The sequence below is a fragment of the Phyllostomus discolor genome, chromosome 4 (genome assembly GCF_004126475.2).
Source record: "Phyllostomus discolor isolate MPI-MPIP mPhyDis1 chromosome 4, mPhyDis1.pri.v3, whole genome shotgun sequence".
Lineage (NCBI taxonomy): Eukaryota > Metazoa > Chordata > Mammalia > Chiroptera > Phyllostomidae > Phyllostomus > Phyllostomus discolor.
The window spans coordinates 59,547,452-59,563,933 of record NC_040906.2 but is presented as its reverse complement, the minus strand read 5'-3'; the positions used below and the strand labels follow the sequence as shown (position 1 = coordinate 59,563,933).

The 16,482-nt window shown below is 35.1% G+C and overlaps 1 protein-coding gene across 1 annotated transcript in view; it reads right to left on the bottom strand.

Moving 5' to 3' along the window:
- The window catches only part of IFIH1 (interferon induced with helicase C domain 1), a 50,160-nt gene that overhangs the window by 11,610 nt on the left and 22,068 nt on the right, over positions 1-16,482 (bottom strand). The window contains exons 4-8 of the mRNA XM_028510530.2: positions 14,522-14,626; positions 8,691-8,911; positions 3,078-3,288; positions 1,982-2,199; positions 706-822 (exon numbers count right to left, since the gene is read on the bottom strand). Of these exons, the coding sequence (XP_028366331.1) occupies positions 706-822; positions 1,982-2,199; positions 3,078-3,288; positions 8,691-8,911; positions 14,522-14,626 (872 nt within the window). The remainder of the gene's footprint in view (positions 1-705; positions 823-1,981; positions 2,200-3,077; positions 3,289-8,690; positions 8,912-14,521; positions 14,627-16,482) is intronic.

Below are 16,482 nucleotides of genomic sequence, written 5' to 3'. Positions count from 1 at the left end.
CTAACATCATTATGAGGTAGATTTTCAATGTTTACACTCACTATCAAGCACACAGAGCTAAAACTTATACTGCTTTGTAAATTTCACAAAAGAAAATGTTGACATATGTACTGTCATGAGCTTCAAACTGGGTATCAGCCGCTCTTTATTATTGGTGAAAACAATCATCTAGGAAGTAACATTAAAATAGGTATTTCATTTCTTCACCAGGCCAATGTTTTCCTAAGACATATGCAAATTAGGGAGGATTCCCATTATCTTTGCCAACTGTAATCTGGTAGCAACAAAACTGATACTTCAGAATGCCAGAAGACCAATCCTGGAATTCACCAAGAAAGTAAAATAAAATAAAATAAAATAATAAAATAAAATAAAATAAAAATGAAAAGAATAAAGCAAACTACAGTATAATCCCTGTAGTTTAACTACGTAACCTGAACCTTCCCTACCCTCAGCCCCTCATGGCTCATCTGCAGTCAATTACTGAGCTACTCTTCGTAGAAACTGGAAAACTAAAAGAAGGGTGGAAAAGAGAATTCACAGCAGTGTTTCATGGCCTAACATCAGTAAAAAAGTACAAAACTGTAACTTTTTACTAAAAATGTAAAATAATATTATTCAGATGGTCCATATAAAATAATCTTTGCCTCTTTCAACAGAGTATGGTACTAGCAATCAAATAAATACAACATTTTAAGCACATACTTCTCTGGTGTCATCTGCAATTACGAACTTTTTGCATGGTTCCTTTATTTGGTCTTTAAGTTGACCCATATTTTCTTTCACAGTTTGAATAGTAGATGCATCAAGATTGGCACATATCTGGAAGAGACATTTTTCGATATTTAAATAATTATTTTTTTCTTTTTCATTGATTTAGTGTAGTTTTTTTCATATAAGAAATAAGTAGTATTACTAGCTAAACATAGCATGATAGTACTGCTTTACTGTGGATCTGATTAACCAATAACCGAAAACCAATTTGTCCTGATAGAGTAAAAAGGAGCTTCTAAATCAAGTTGGTGAATAATTCCAGAAAAGTGTATTTATATTCCTTACTTATATTCAATTTTCTAGCTGGAAAAATTGATATGGGAAGGGTGTAGCAACTTCAGAGATCAACAGAGAATGATTATGAGAAAATTGTATTACACGAGGTGTTTCAAAGGTCATTTTAACATCTACGGGCCATATTACCACTCTCCTCCACAGATAAAGAAGATGGCATGAGGCTAGGGGCAGCTGAAGCCCATGTGCCTGGGTCTAGATTAGAATTTGTCCTTAATCCAAGTAATAAATTATATCTAGAGCCAATAATTATACCTCTGTCTACCTTATATTGTTTTTACTGAATTAAATTTAAAATCAGGGACTTAAAATACAAATGTAATTGCTTTGATGCCAACACACTTCTTGGCTTAGTCTGAATTCAGTTAACACTCGCATCAACAACAGTACTTTTGTGTTGTTATCATTTGGAGCCAGCTGATGGGTAATACATTTTTAATTACAGATTCACATATCCCATTTTCCCACTTAATTTGAATTATCCAGAATATGAGAATCATACAGAACAAAAAGAGAGTAAAAAGTATGTAATTTTGAAATTCACTAAGTATGAAAATTGGAAATGTTCATAGTTTTATGCACATTTCAATATCAAATAGACCATTTTTGTAATAGGAGTAGATATTTAAAAGAAGGTATTTAATTTGCCCCCACATTTCATTAATTACATCAGCTTCCTATAATTTTTGTGATGTGTTTTCTCATAGTTGTTATTAAGGCATATTACTGTTTTGTAGAAAATTGACTATACTTATTTTAAAGTAAACATATTTCACTTAGCTGATGACTCTACAATACTTTCTGGCATGCATGCAATGGGACTTGTATCTAACCTCACTTAAAAAACTCATGAAATACTGGCATTTTTTTAAAGCTTTGGTTTCCTTTTTTATACATAAAGTTCATGACTTACTTTTAAGATGTGCTCTTCAGCTTTGGCTTGCTTGGTGGCCCCGCCAACGCCTGGCGATGCTGTTAGTCCCAGTATCTGAGGCAGGGGCATCACTGGTTTGTTTTCTTTCTCAAGTTTCTTGTTTTTCAACTTCTGTTTCAAATAACGCCTCATGATGTTATTATAGACTGCTTCTTTTTTGGTGTGATGGCATTCATCAATGATGAGGAGGGAAAAGTCTTAAAAGAAAATTCACATGGTTCATTTAAAAAAATGTACTTTTAAAAAACAATTTTAAAAGGTACATTAAAAACAACAACAACAAAAACCTTTAAGCTAGTAAACTGAGTTGCCATAGGTATGTCTTTTCTTGGGCAGAATACTAACACTGCCATTTTTCACTTTTTAAGACTATCCTAATCACCTGTACATTCAAAACTTTATGTGTATTAATCATGAAACTCTCCCTGTTAGATACTATGCCTATCTTATTAGATGAGTTTTAGAAAGTGTATAGACCTAAAGAGTATTATGGGATGGAATTCAGATAAGATTATTATCCAAAATTCTCAAGATTACACTTTTTTTCTTAATGTTTAATGTTATGTGGGTAAATTTTACATTTATTATATCAAATAAAAACTGCATTATTTAAAGAGGGAAATTTTGGCATGTGTTAGCATTACATTGAATTATTATAATTATTTGCGCTTATTTCCATTCCTCTCTCTTACCTTCTCTTCCAATTCCTTACAAAATAGGAGAGATCATATATTTGTTCTATGGAAAAGAAGGCAGACCTAACAGGATACTTAGCATATAAAAGAAACTTGTCAGTACAGAGAACTAAGAAGTAAATGGAAAGTCCAGTGATTGTTTGATGTAATGATAATATTCCTATGCAGAACAGTGATCTAATTAAAAACTTTTTGAATTTTTAATTTGTTTCCCCAAGGAAGTAAAAGAGTTTTAATGAAAACTTAAACAATACAAGATAATATAAACCTAAGTTAATTTTTTAAATCAGCATATTTAAAATTATTTAACTAATATGGCTTCTTTAGTATTAATATTAATATGAATTCTTCTGTTGTCAAAAATATACACTTCAACCAACCTGACAACTGGACACCATCATCTTCTCCTTCTTCTGAGTTTAAAAGGGAATTTTCGAGAATTTGAGCTGTACTGATAATAACATCATGGGTTTTGACAACTTCCGGAAATGATATTTTCAATTGAGTATCACCACTTAATCCTGTAACGGAATACCATTTCTTCAAAAATGGTTGAAACTCTTTGCAGAAGAGCTGCTCAACTAATGGTACCTTTAAAAATGCCAAAAAGTAAAAAAATAGAGAAAAGAAAGAGTGTGTCAAAGCAAAAGGAATATTGATCAAAGGCCTACTATGTGTCAAGCATTAGCAAAGGTTTTACACCATCAATTAAGTAGGCATCACATCCTGTTCATCATTCCATTCATTCATCTGTCGGTGCCGTGCACACTTACTGAATGCTTCCCAGGTGTGGACATTGCGCCTGGAACACAATGATGTTTAAGATGTGGTTGACAATGCTCTAGCTGAGCACACAGACCAAGACTAAAACTGAAACAAATTAATATTATCCCATTTAATAGTTCTCCCATGTAAACACATTCAAGTGACAGCAAAGAGGAAGAGGCAACTGACTGCTCAAAAGAAGGCTTTAGAAGACATACTACTAATCTTGTAAACCATGGGTCAGTGAAGAAATAAATTTAAATTAAAAAATAAATTTTGAATTGGTAGAAAAGGGCCAGGCTCAAAAGGGCTGAGCAGCAAGCAGAGTATTTTAAACTTAGTATAACAGTTCACAGGCCCTTGTGAGTTCTGTTACATTTAGGGCTGATTTATTACTGTTGTTTGTTTTGGGATCAGGCCAGAGGCAACAGGCCTAAAGGACTGGAGGCAGCTGGGAGCAAAGAGTGAGACAGCAAGGCATTGCCTGGCAGAGTGGATGTGAGGTGAGGAACGGACTACTAGAAAAGCTGTGGTGGCTGAGAAAAAACGAAACAAGTAAATTTAGCAAAAGAGGTAAAAAGTTTCAGAGACAATTGGCATTGTCTAGTGAGAGTATATTGGCCTTAGGGTGACTTGACCCAATTGGTGATTTACAGTATCTTCTCATTCACTAATAGGCCAAGATGCAAGTCCTCTGAGAACCCTGTCCTGTAAAACTATGAATGTGGAGGTGGAACCAGGTGACCCATGGATAATGGGAGGGCCAGGGCCAGGATAAAGAAGGCACCCCGGGCCTGGCCAGCAAGGGCTCATCTTTGTGAGCATGCAGATAAAAGATGGTCTCACTTTTTAAGGCCACAATCTCCAGAGTCAACCCCACATCTGGTCCTTTGTCTGGGGAGTGACTGTACTCATACAATAAAGTAAGCTAAAGAAAAGAAAATGTTAGTAAGGAAATCATAAGAAAGAGAACACATTTACTGCATCTATTGAAAAGAAAATCTGTGTATAAGTGGACCCATGCACTTCAACCTCATGTTGTTCAAGGGTCAACTATATTTTTCTCATTCCACTTATATAAGGCAGAGGTGATAATCTAAGAATGAAGTATTCTGAAGAAGAGAATGGGAATTAAATTTAGCAGGAGAGTGTGAGCCAGAGGAAAGACAGCTCTGAAAATAACTACTGCAGCTACTTGCTTATTGTGTGACCTTGGACAAGTTACTTACTCATCTCAGTTTCCACACTGATAAAGTGAGATTCATGTTAACCTGTGGTGAGGTCATTGTGAAAAATTAAATAAAATGGAGGCTGACATATTGCTGGCACTCAGAAAGCTTCTCAGATATTTCACCCATCCTTTTATTTCAGCAGTGTGGTGGAGAGAGACCAGTTGACTTCAGAAGAAAAGGGTTCAAGTCCCAGTTCTGCTGAATATCGGCTGGATGATCCCTGACAGGCTGATTAAAGCCTCAGAACCTCAGTGTTCTAATGGCTAAAAAGGGGATAATTATGGTTACTCCAAACAATGGCTATGTGGTTTTAAAGAGAAAATGTAAAGTACAATACAGTATTATTACATTATTAATACATATTTTTTATATCTCACACTACAGATTTCTCAGGGACAGGTTGTGCATTTCATTTGTCTTTAAATACCCCAATGCTACTGAGTGATTTAAGAATCTTTATATCGTGAAGTGACATAGGGACCTGAGGTTCTGTCCATAAAGGGTGAGTCAAAGAAGCAGCATCTTCTCATCTCCAGAACAAAAAGAAGCTGTCACAGGAGGTAGCAGGTGTTGAAAATCCTGATATTCACACTGGGTGGCATTGACATCCTATTGAAGGACACAGAGGAAGCCAGATGCAAGTCTGACATGGCTAATTGGGAGGTGCGTGGTCCTTTTGGAGCCTTTTCCTGAGATGTGACAGAGTGCCTGCCAAGACTAATCAAACCCAACTGCTACCCACTTCTGCTGAATCATATGGGGCTGCATCATAGCATCTGAAGGAACCTGAGATTTATCTCTCATGATGTTGAAGCCCTAGATAGGAAATAGAAAGTCTGGAAACACAGGTGGTGTTTTCATCTCTCCCTGCATTTGAAGGTAGTAACTTTGGAAAGTATGGAGAAAGGGAGATGAAAGTAAGTGGTATTAGGGAACAGCATTTTTCCTTTCTAGATCAAGGGTTATAGTCACGCGTTCTTGGGCCAAACACAGAATGCAGGCTAGGTTATTTCCTGGGCCAGAGATTTCCAACTCAGTCAAAAATAATTAAAGCTAAAATGACTTTTAAATTCAAAGAAATGGGATAACAAAGTAAAAAATTATGACATAGATAGAAGAATCCGTGGAGAAATTTCTAGTAATTCTTAGAGAAAAATAGTAGGGAAGCAGATCAAGCATTAAATTCATATCCTTAAATATCTACACAACAATGCAATTTGTATGAATAATTAATGAGGATAACTTAACATGTAAACATGGCTGCACATTTGAATTCATAAGAATCACCTAGACCCATTGGGGTGGGAGATTTCTGACAAGAACTCAGCCCTGAGAGGACAAGTCCTCTTATTTTTACAAAAAGGAAGGTGCATTAGATGCATACAAAAAACACCAATCTACATAATGATGTAAAGAAATAAACTTAAGGAGTTGTATTTAGACTCAAAAATTAACTGCACAAACAGAACTTAAGAGGTCTAGTTTAACAGGTTTTTCAAATGAACTTAGGCTTTTTAGGTTACAGCAAGCAGCAGATGAGTCTGGGGGTGACAAGGCAAACCCAGCCACGGGCTAAGTGTCACATCTAATCTCTCCTCGCCTCTGCACTGTAGGACTCTATCTATAGTACTTTATTCAACGCTGGACTCTGTGTTTTAAGAGGGTCTGAGATAAATATCTGGAAAAGTATGAGCACTCAGGATGATGGACAGTCTGGAAATCATATGATATGAAGAACAGTGAAAGGAACTGGGGGACTTTGTATCCCAGGAACTAAAAAGAAAAATAACTTAGATGCCGCATAATGCTTGCTGCCTTCTCTATGTGGAGTGCTGTAATGAGACAAGAGATTTACAACTTGACTTACTCTTTATCATCACAGGGAAAAGAACTCTAACCAATGAGAGTGGCTTCCAGAGAAACAGATTTTGATGAATACATGTAAAGTTTTCTAACAGTGTCAGCCATTCAAAGAATAGATCGAGCTGTCTAGTTAGAAGGGAGGCATCCTCGATATCAGAAGCTACTCAGCAGACACGAGAGAACCAGCTGGCAATGGACAAAAGCTGGATCTTGAAGGCATCCTTCAACTCTAATAGTCTATGACACTGTGACCTCATAAGGGAGGTGAAGGAAGCAGATGAATCAAAAATAACTCCTAGGTTTTGAGGCTCCAAGCTTTGGAGGAAGTGGTATAACGGAGAGCCAGATAAGCAGAAGAGCTGTTTGAGAATGTAGATGAGACTTCTGTTAAGCGAACGGCTGGAGTTCAAATGGTATTAAGCACATCAGCTTAAGTGGTTTTGAATCCAGTTAACTTTAGTTTTATTTTCTGGACATGATGCTTATTACTTTGCTCCTTGGTTAATGAGTACAAAATTTCATTTCATTAATTATGAAGGTGAGGCAGAGGAGTGAAAGAAAGAACTAATATTCACTGAGTTATTCCTAGACCATAGCTAGATTATCTTGTTTAAACTTCTGAACAACTATACATGGTAGTATTATTTTATTCCTTTTACAGATGAGAAAACTAATGTGAGAAAAGTTAGTAATTTGTCCAGGGTCAAACACCTAAATTTATTGTAGGCCAAAAGATATCCTTAATAAAAAGAATATATGAAATACTACATGAAAATTTTAATGTATCACCATTGCCACAAAAGAAATAAAACTGTCCTAATAATGTACATCTAAGTATAAAGGAGAGGTCTTTAGGTTTAGCACATATATATATACGTGTGTGTATATATATATATGTGTGTGTATATATATATATATATATGCATTTGTAAGTACATGATGGAAATCATTCAGATCATGAATTCTGAGTATGCTTCTTTAGTCCTGAAAAACAGGTTGTGCCCTGGCTGGGTGGCTCTGCCAGATGAAGCATCATCCTATAACCAAAACATTGCAGGCTCACTCCCCAGTCAGGGCACATACCTGGGTTACTGGGTTGATCCCTGCTCAGGGCACATGCAAGACTGATGTTTCCCTCTCACATTGATGTTTCTCTCTCTCGCTCTCACTCTCCCTTCCTCTCTCTTTAAAAAAATCAATAAACATATCCTCAGATGAAGATTAAAAGAAAAGCTTTTAATTAAATTAAAAGTTCTTAGGTTGCAACTAAGAACTTCTATCATAATAGAAACCCAAAAGATACAGGAACATTGCATAATATATTGCTACATTTTCTGTAAAGGAATAACTGAGAATCTAGTTACCATAAGTAATGGGGGAAAAAAAGACTTTCTGCTCATGGAAAAGTATACTCAATTTTACTCCCTAAAATGTTAAAGATTAACATATTCAAACTTTATAAATGTGTAAATCAATAAACTCTCGTCTATCTGAATAAAGCTCAAATAACTAGACTTTGTTTAAAATGAAGGAGACTTATACCTGTTTATGAAGATAGCTTTCAAATGCCCCAAGATAGGAATTATGAAAGAACACCTCAGTTGCATTTAATGATATGTATATCTTACAAATACCAAGTCTTTGAAAACTATCTATTCAACTTGATATAAATCAGCCAAATATTAATTTAATGTTTTCTTCCTCTTAAAACAAATTATATGTATTTTGGTTAAAGAGCACTTGTCACCTTTGACTAAGAGCCAATGGTTAAAGAGACTCTAGAAGATAATATTGATCCTAGACTCTAGTGATATGTTGAGGTCATTTTTGTTCATATGCAATGAGAACTTAAATTAGTACCAGTCAACCTTAAAAATATGTGGGTAAATATACTCTTTATAAATAAGGTACAGTTATTTGATTTAATTCAGTTTTATAGGGAAAAATCCATTTTATAGGCTAATAACTAAGATACTACATAAAGCTTGAAAAGCAAATATTTAAGATGAAATAAATTCCTTTGATATTTTTCACAATTAAATCAAATCCATGTGATCTGTTGTTACAAATGTCACTGTATAAATGCTTCAAAATAATAAAAGGAAAATAGACAACTACGTGCCGTTTGAGTACCTTATTGACAAGGACTATAACTTTTCCTGGTTTGGATGCTTTTTTCTTCTTGTCCAAATGATCCTTGGCAATGTAGACGGCCACTCTGGTTTTCCCACTCCCTGTAGGGAGGCATATTATGACATTCTTTCCCTCCAAGGCTGGTTGGGCAGCTTCCATTTGGTAAGGCCTGAGATGCAGTTCTGGCTCAGGGGATGCTCTTGCTGCCTTTTCCTCTTCATCTGAAGGAAGTCAAAATGAAGAAAAATAAGGGAAAAACATAAATAAGGGAATGAGCAATAAAATGACCAAGGCTAAGAAATCCTTATCTGGAACATAGGTCTCTGTATTTAAATTGCTTTTCCCGTATGGTCCAAAGCAATTCATTTCCTATTTTCTGCACCAAATGGGTGTCAGCCCACTTTGTGTTTGCAGGATAAAACCCAGGAACTCGGTCATAGAAGAAGCCTGGAGGGTGGACAACATGTGGGAGTCTTTTCACAGAATGGGCGAAGCCAAGGGGAAAGTACAGAAAGGTACAAGATTGGCAGTTCTTAATGCATCAGACTTTCCATTTCCTTGTTGGACCATTTCCATGTGTTTCTCTTAGCCCTTTCTCCTACAAATCAAGAGGAACTGGGTAAGCAGGAACCATCCGTCCTCCTTGTTCTGGATTCCCCCTACTTTTTATTGTAAAAAGATTTTATAGCTGATAACTACTCTCCTTCATTTGAAACACTTTGTCTAACAATAAAATACCGAAAGCATGCACACTGATCCATCCATCCATCCATTTATCTATCTATCTATCATCTCAAATATCTAAAAATAGCAAAAACAAACAAACAAACCCAGAAACATATTTGCCTGGCTGGTGTAGCTCAGTGAATTGAGCACAGGCTGCGAACCAAAGGGTTGCCAGTTCGATTCCTAGTCACGACACATGCCTGGGTTGTGGGCTAGGTCCCCAGTGGGGGCCCCATGAGAGGCAACCACACATTGATGTTTCTCTCACTCTCTTGGAAAAAAAAGAAAAGAAAACAAACCACATTTGGCATTTGAATTAACCAGATTAAACAGAAGCAATATTTATAGACAAAGGGAAAAAAAATCTTCCCATACCAGCCTTTAATTTATAGGCTTTCATACAATTAAAGTAGAAAAAAAATTGTTCATTTAAACTGAATTGTGACTAATTTTGCCATTTAGTTTTAAATTGTGATCTTTAGCACTTCCTCGTATGTATGTCTCCACATAGTCACATTTTCTAGAAACTCAAAGCACAATTAAAAATATTCCCAATTACATAGATTTCTAAATTTAATATACCAGTAAAGTGAGCACTAACATACATTAATTTATAAACATTTGGATAAAATCATTATTGCGCATCTTGGTTTGAATATCTTTTGTTTAGAAGTGACCATATTTATCTATATTAGCCAGGGGAAAAAGATATAAAAACGTATAACTTATCATGTGGAATGCAGTAAAATAAATATTATATCAGTTTAAAAGCCTAACTTATGCTTTATGTAATCATAAGAAAAAATGAAATGACAGCACTTATCAGTATTTCATTACACATGAAGTAAGTGTCCTTTCCCTTATCAAAGACCGCAATAAAACTAAGCTAACATGATCCCATTAACTTCAAAAAAGTTGCTGATGATTCCATTTCAGCAAAGGGATGATTCTATTTAACTGCGTTTTAACTTGTGATAGTACCATCTGAATAGGTAGGAAAATTCACACCAAATACCACTTAGGAAGAGTCATCTAGTGACCTGGCAGGAAATTTGCTTTTTGTATGGATGAGTAAACACAGATGCAATACATTTAAGTTACCATTGGATCAGCTGCTGATTCATTTAATATGATTCTCAGAAAAAACTCATTCAAAATCACCAACATTTAAAAATATAAAAGTTTTCTTTCCATGCTTATTTTGAGTCTACATCAATTATAGCAATTCATCTTCTATTATATTTATGGAAGATTCAAATTTATTTAAGAATATCATTACTTCTCTTAAGTGGCTGTTATACATAATCAAAATCTTAATATTCCACCTATATTATGAGTATTTGTTACATGACCTTTCTAAAAAAGCCACAATATTTGTAAAGGAAAATGTATTTTAAATTGCATTTAACAACATACAGAAATTTACTTTGATAAATTACTCTGTGATAGAGCAAGTCTGTTAAAAGATATTAGTAAATTCTCCTCATTTAATTTAACTCTAGGTATATTTTTGCATAGATTTAAAAAAAATAGTAATAAAATTCTGCTTTCTTCCAGATAGATGCATGTACTTTTAAAAAAACATCATTTCTCCTTTTGCTTTCATGTTTTTCAAGAGAAACTCAGATCAATTTCCAATGTGTCTTTCCCAGGAATCTAAAACTAAGTCAAATGAGCAGAACATCAATATCACTTACACACATGCATAATGTACTAATAAATGAAAGACATAGACTGTTGTACAGGCTATTGTGTACAAATTTAAGTTGGGAATGCAAGTCACGACATTTCACTGCCACTTAACTAGTCATGTACTATCAATTCACTCTGCAGTAACTGTTTACTGGGCACCTATTATATCCATCTGTCCTCAAGAATACAGTTCTTCTCCTCAAGGAATTCAGAGTCTAGGGCACTGCACCACTGCACTAAAAACATCTGGCTATTAGAACAGTTCAATAATCTTCCACATTTTTGAGTCAAATATAAGAAACTCGATGGGTGTCCCCAAGTTGAAAAGAGAAACACAGAGTGAATATGGAAAAAATTAGAGTTGGATTTATTGTGAGAATAGCATCCAAAGAAAAAGAGCTGGGTGAGTGCTAAATATTCAGCCTGATTCTTGCCTTATCACATCCTCTGACATAGGACTGGAAGAATTTATCCCCATAAGCAATGAAGAGAATTTTCTCTTTTCTGTCACCAGAAGGAGAGAACTGGACTGGTGTCAATGAGCCAGCAGCCAATTTCCTTTACAAAAAAAATGTTTGGGTTGTGTTTGTTTATTGTTTGTTTCTTTTTGGCTCTCTTTGAAAAGCAAAATCAATTAAATGCAATAATGAAAATGGTGCTTTAAATATGTGTGGGCTTTGAATAACTTTGTGCCCTTCCCCTACAACAAACATTGATGAAAGATCTTAAAATTATACTATGCCATGTAAACGGTCAGAAAAAATGAAATCAAATAGGGCTTAAATAATAACATTCTATTGGAACTACACCATGTGGCAAATTTCATTCTCACATTGATTTTGACAGCTGAGTTATTCTTGGAGAGAAAAGGTCTGTCACCGCATGTGTTTGAAATTGAAAAAGTACTCTTTTACCTATAGTATGTAACCACAAAAAATATACCACTCCAGCTGGACAAGTTTTAATGGGTATTACCTTGAAATAGTAAGGAAACACTTTCTACATACCAGGCCAATGTGTATTCCAAAAATTATGCTACTTTGTGGTAAGCAGTATATCTCTCTGAAAATGAGAAACAAAAAAACAAAAGTGCCCTCCATAGTATATTTAGAATATTTAAACTTTGAAAGCACCATTAATTATCTTTTACTGTGGCATAACACTTCACAAAGGATCATAATGCTCTGGTGCTGGGTCACGTCCACGACCCCAATGGCCTACTATGTAACCTCTGAAGGCGGACAAAGGACGTATGGAATCACATCCCTGCAACGTCAGCCTCGAAGGTTAAAATATAATCCCAAACGCTGTAATGCTTTTCAGTGATTCAATATGTGTTTACCAATTAGTGATTCATCTAAACCTTTTAAAAAATTGATTTCCATTTCATCCTATATCATGTACCTAATGGAAAGGAATTCCATGATTTTATAATTTCAGAATTCTACTACTCACTATGCAAAGCAATTCTTTTCCCTAAGCACTGACCCATCTAAACATCAATGCATAGCCTGTGAAAATGTGTTTGTCTTCACATGTATTTGCCTTTGAAAATGTATTTGCTTTTTAAAAGTAGGTTGCTTTTAGATTTATCACGTCTTTCATGCCACACGGAGGCCTGAAAATTAGTAAACAGTTACATTTGCTAGCATCTCAAAGCAGATAAAACACCCTGCACAGAGAGGACAGCCATTAAGTATCTACTGAATAAATGAATACTGTTGAAAAGCCCTTACGTGGGCAAACAAAAGTTAGGATGAAGTCCAGAAGCTTAAAACTACCCATAAAATGTTGCATATCAGCGAGAGTATATTTGAATTCTACAATCAATAGCATTTAATTAAACATTTATAACTAAATTAAATAACTGTATAACAAGCATAGAAAAAAATAAATATAATGCACAGAAATAGGCACATCGCAAGAACTTAATAAACACTGACTGAATTGAACAGAAAATGAATGAACCCCTCTTAGCTGGGGTTAATGTTATGGCTGACATTTGGTGAATTGGGTTTCCTCAAACCAACTCATTACAAGGGATACCGGAGTGTTATTGAGAGAAAGGACATTTAAACAAAAGAGATGATACACTCCATTTTGAAAGCTTTTATGGCAGGTAAACATCCTTATGTAAATTATTTTGACTCTTAAAGCCTATTGCAAATCTAAATTTCTTTATTCTCTGAGAATGCAGGATAATCTGAAGTACACAATACCTAAGGGTATTGGGTAATCTGAAGTACACAATACCTAAGGGTACACAATATCTAAGGGTTTACCACAACTCAATTACAAAACAAACAAAGACTAAAATAATTTGTTTCTTAATTTGCCAGTTTCCTATGGCTTCTTAGTGGCCCACATTGTAAAGCACTTTTTTGTTTGTAAATTATTAGTTTTAATTAAGATATATTTCAAACACAGACAAATATGGAAAGGTGTCTAACAGACATCCAAGAACTAACTCATCCTCCATTTTTAAAAGATAGTAACACTTTAGCTCAGTGATAATAATGGAAATGTGCATTCAAAGAACAAAAAGAAGCTCTTTGAAACTGATCAGACTGACAAAAGTTGGGAAATCTGATAACAGGAGGTATTGCTCAAGTGTGCTGAGGCACTCTCATTTATTGTGGGTGGGCTATGTACCTAATGTGAAGACCAATTTGGAAAACACCTAGTGAAGTTCTCATTTAGTGAAAAAAATATTTTTGTAAACTCTATTCCTATGCAAGAGAAATTGGTACTCTTTAAGTGTACATGTAATTTCTAGTTCTTCATTTAAAGAGGGACTCAAAATTTTTATTTAAAATATATTTTGCCCTGGCCAGCGTAGCTCAGTGGATTGAGCGTGGGCTGCGAACCAAAGTATCACAGGTTTGATTCCCAGTCAGGGTACATGCTTAGGTTGCAGGCCATGACCCCCAGCAACCACACATTGATGTTTCTCTCTCTCTCTCTCTCTCCCTTCCCTCTCTAAATAAATAAATAAATAAATAAATAAATAAATAATCTTATAGAAAATTTTTAAAAAATAAAATAAAATATATTTTAATTAAAAAAATTAGGGTTTGGAAAAATGTACCAAATTGTATACAGAATTTAAAACAGTCAAATTAATTGAAACAGATTCCACAAATAAAGTAGATAACGTGGTTCTATGGAAGGTGGCATATGCCAGACCAGAAAGACATGCACTGGATCAAAATTAGAGCACTTGATTCTAAGACTTCTGTAAGTTGTACTTTTAAAGGAAGTGAATGGCAAAGTTCCAAAACTGTTTCAACTGTAGAAAAGAATTGCTTTAATTGCATAAATACACTTGGGAGGGTAGGAACAGCCCCCATGCTTCCCACTATATGGCGTCTCATTTCACACTTTTTAAGGTTTACACAACAGTGAGGCAGTACCTGAATCACTTCCCATGGTGCCTGAATCACTGCCCATGTTGCTGTTATGTCCAAGACTTTCATCTAAGCAGTTGACACTTCCTTCTGCCAAACTTGTGTCTGATTCTGCAAAGGAAAACATTTTAAAATATTTTTAAAATATTTCTGAGGATAAACATATTTTAACTGCACACCTCTATAGCACACAGTACGTACAGTTCAATACAAGTTGGGAAGGCACACCCACATAATTATGAATAAAAGGTAAGAGTTTCTGGCAAGCTACATTTACAAATTTCACTTTGAATGAGAAGTTGCCAGGTAGTGAATCAAATCCACAACCCTACTTACAGTACCACACATCCAACACAAGAGCTAATGCAAATTTGTAAGGACTTACGGCTTTTGTCATCCCTCCTTCGTGTAAATTTTGTCCTGCAAAAGATCTAGTCTTGATAATGCCACTTAAAAATATATTATAAAGAAACTATTGATTTATTTTCACATAAAATGGTAGTTAATGAATATAGTAAAAAATTAATAAAGTACATTCATTTACTGGCTACTTATTAAAACGGCAGTTCAGTAACAAAAAGAATTTTAAAATATTAAAAATTTGCTCGAAGAATATAATTGAAACCTGGCACTGCAATTGTGCTAGAGCTTATGTGAGGTTGTAAATACATTTTTTCTTCACTATAATGAAACTAAGCTTCTACCAAAGGGTTACAGTTAACGTGAGTAGCAAGGACACACCCTTCCTTCCCCTGTGATCCCAATTTTCTGTTTTTAGTACTCATTATCAATTCCTTTTGAAAATCTTTCCCTCCAGGGAAGACTTCTCTCCTCACAGTTTATTTCCAAGGATTTTTGCAATCCAGCCCTCAAGGATCAGAACTATTGCCAAACTGGTGACAATAAAGGGAAGATGGCTACAAATGCTGGGTTTGGAATAGGAAGGATCTGTGAAAATGCTGTTGAGGTTGCTCTGTGTCTAACGTCCTCTCATTTAAAACGAGGCCAGTACAATCTACCTCCTCGTATCGGGTAACCGTTGAATAACATTAGGTAAGATCAGCTCTAAGCACTTTGGCTTAATTACTGGTGGTTGGAAAATGAAATAAAATTCAAATATTTGGTGTATATCCAGGGTAAGAGTTTATTTAATAATGTTCTTCTTACCATTAATAACATTTCATAATACTTACACTTGTTAGATGACTATTACTTTGTGCTAAAGCTGCCAGACACACTAAATAAATTACATTAAAGTAGCCTTTAGCCCTTGAAAACTAGTCTGGGTGTCACACATTTAGGCTGGAAATAGAAATGGGTGAAAAACAGGCACAGAGTATGTTATCAATAAAATTCCTCTGGAAAGGGTTAACATACAACTCCCTAAAACTACAAGTCTCTTCTCTTCAGTCAGTTCCATTTTACAGTCAGGTGTACTGAGGTATAATTTACACCTTGTAAATGACTCTTTGCAGGTGTATAGTTTGATAAACGCATACAGTTTGTCACCACCATTGATAACCAAGATTTTTCCTTCACTGTAAAGCTCCCTCACCCCACTTCATAGTCAGGTACCTCCTGCTGTCTCCCAGTAGTCACAGACTTGGTTTGTCCCCATCCTTTCGTCTCTTCCACAATGTCAGATAAATAGATTTATGCAGCATATAGCCTTTCTGTTTGGTTTCTTTAACTTAGCAGAGGCCGTTTGAGATGCATCCACGTGCTGCTTATGTCAGTAATTTGCCCCTCTTTACTGCCGACTAGTATTCCGCTGAGCATCTGTGACATCTGTGACCTCTCCCTGGAAACCTGGATAAGACTATTTAGCTTAGAAAATATGGAATTACAGCCGAGGCCAATTAAAATGTGAGATATCATTTTTGATAGGTAAAAGCAAGCTAATAAGAAATTTGTAGGAAAATTCTCAATAGACAGACATACTGTTTAAATACATTAGCACAACATAA